At 41.4% G+C, this 2,210-nt stretch overlaps 1 protein-coding gene across 4 annotated transcripts in view; it reads left to right on the forward strand.

Moving 5' to 3' along the window:
* The window catches only part of NIF3L1 (NGG1 interacting factor 3 like 1), a 17,302-nt gene that overhangs the window by 2,201 nt on the left and 12,891 nt on the right, over positions 1-2,210 (forward strand). For all 4 annotated transcript variants that reach the window (XM_037744531.1, XM_017545232.2, XM_017545231.2 and 1 more), the window contains exon 2: positions 894-1,353. In XM_037744531.1, the coding sequence (XP_037600459.1) occupies positions 918-1,353 (436 nt within the window). In that variant the 5' untranslated portion in view covers positions 894-917. The remainder of the gene's footprint in view (positions 1-893; positions 1,354-2,210) is intronic.

Below are 2,210 nucleotides of genomic sequence, written 5' to 3' on the forward strand. Positions count from 1 at the left end.
GCTGGGATTACAGGCACGCACCACCATGCCCAGCTAATTTTTTGTATTTTTGGTAGAGATGGGGTTTCACCATGTTGACCAGGATGGCCTCGATCTCTTGACCTCGTGATCCACCCGCCTCGGCCTCCCAAAGTGCTGGGATTACAGGCTTGAGCCACCGCGCCCAGCCTTATGTATGCCTTGATTCTTAATGCTGATAAAGCACTTGAAATTTTAAACGTTATTCTGGTTTTTCATAAAGCATGTTTTATGCCAGTATATACCACCCAACTCCAAATTCTGTTGTAATCGAGAGGTAGGCAAGGTCATTCTATGCAGGTAGCATTTAGTGCTGGCTTATATTGGCTATACCGAAATTTATTAAAGATAGTTCCTATTCCGTAGTAGCTTCAGCATAATGGAGCATACACGGAATTCTGAGAGCACTGAGGGGTGGGGAGCCTTGGGAAGGATGCTGAAAAGGAAGGTTTGTCAAGAAAAGTTTTATTTAAGAAGTTGAAGGGGGCTTGGGAAAAGGGAAGGTAATATTTAGAGAAATGGATTAGGGAGAAGGTTGGTTGAAGCAAGAGTGGGAAGAATGAGAACAAGGGTGTGTGAGGCAGGAGACAGGATGGACATTTGTGTATTATGTACTAGGCTATGCTAGGTTACATAATTCATTTGCTCCTCTGGATGGCCTGTGAGGTGGGTTATAGCATCTTCATTTCCTAGGTGAGAAAACAAGACTGGAGAGGTTAAATGGCTTACCTAAGCTACAGTGTGCTGGTAAGTGGCAGGGCCACTATTTGAACCCAGATCTCTATGATGACAACTCTTTTGTCCATATGATTTGATGCCTCACAGATCCAGGCCTAAAGTGTATGTGTGTACCATTTTCTTTGTTTTGACTTCAGAAACGAATTTTACCTGATTTCTGTATGTTGTCATCTTGTGTACGCCCGGTCCCCACGACAGTCCGGTTTATAGATTCCCTGATCTGCAATTCTTCCCGTTCCTTCATGGATTTGAAGGCTCTCCTTTCTTCCTTGAATGACTTTGCATCCCTCTCCTTTGCTGAGAGTTGGGACAATGTTGGATTACTGGTGGAACCAAGCCCACCACATACTGTAAATACCCTCTTCCTGACAAATGACCTGACTGAGGAAGTGATGGAGGAGGTGCTGCAGAAGAAGGCAGACCTCATTCTCTCCTACCATCCGCCTATCTTCCGACCCATGAAACGCGTAACCTGGAACACCTGGAAGGAACGCCTGGTGATCCGAGCTCTGGAGAACAGAGTAGCTATCTACTCTCCTCACACAGCCTATGATGCTGCACCCCAGGGAGTCAACAACTGGTTGGCTAAAGGGCTTGGTGAGAAGCCACTTTCATATTTGTTATTTTACCTACAAATACTTTGAAAGTTTAGAATGTCTTTACAGTAAAGTTTTGACTGCTTTCGGGGTGGGGAAGGTATCATTCCATTTTTATGTAATTTTAAAATAATGTTGCTGAAATTTGGCAGTTAAATTGCATTTGAAAAAGGAAACATTTTTTATCTTTATGGAATAAGGGGAGCAGAAGTCTTCCTTACTGGACTGAGCTTCGTGATTCCTCATTTTTGTGGCACAATGCCTGTCACCTAGGCACTTGAAAAATGCTTGTTGAATTGAAAGATCAGGTCTCTCCAGAATACACTTGATATGTCAGGTAGATAGACGTCAGGGTTTTAATGATGTTTTTAGTAAATGTTTGCCTCGCAGAAAAAGAAGTGACAGAAACATCTTCAATTCCTTTCATTGCAGACATGACTTTGTCCAGGTCTTGGCTGTGATTAATGCTGAATTCTACTCAGCATTAGAATTGCCTAGCCCAATAAGGGAATGATATATACATTTTAGCTTTATTTTAATAAGTCCTTAGTTTACTGTTTTTGGGCTGAAGCTTTTATGATGGTATCTGGATTACCATGGTCAAATAGAGTACGAGCATTTGCAACCTGAATAATGGTTTATGTGGGTAGATTTACCAAGCAGTAGACAATTCTGTGTATTATCTAAAAATGTATGAATCAGTCTTTCTTGTCCAAGTTTTTTAGAGATTTAAGAATCTTTTGGAATATAACTCTGAAAATAATTTGACTTTGTATGTCCATACCAAAGCCCTAGATTATGGGGACTGGTGAGGTATATCTAAGGGATATGTATGTGTGTGTGTATGTATTATATAAG

The sequence above is a fragment of the Cebus imitator genome, unplaced genomic scaffold (genome assembly GCF_001604975.1).
Source record: "Cebus imitator isolate Cc_AM_T3 unplaced genomic scaffold, Cebus_imitator-1.0 Scaffold178, whole genome shotgun sequence".
Lineage (NCBI taxonomy): Eukaryota > Metazoa > Chordata > Mammalia > Primates > Cebidae > Cebus > Cebus imitator.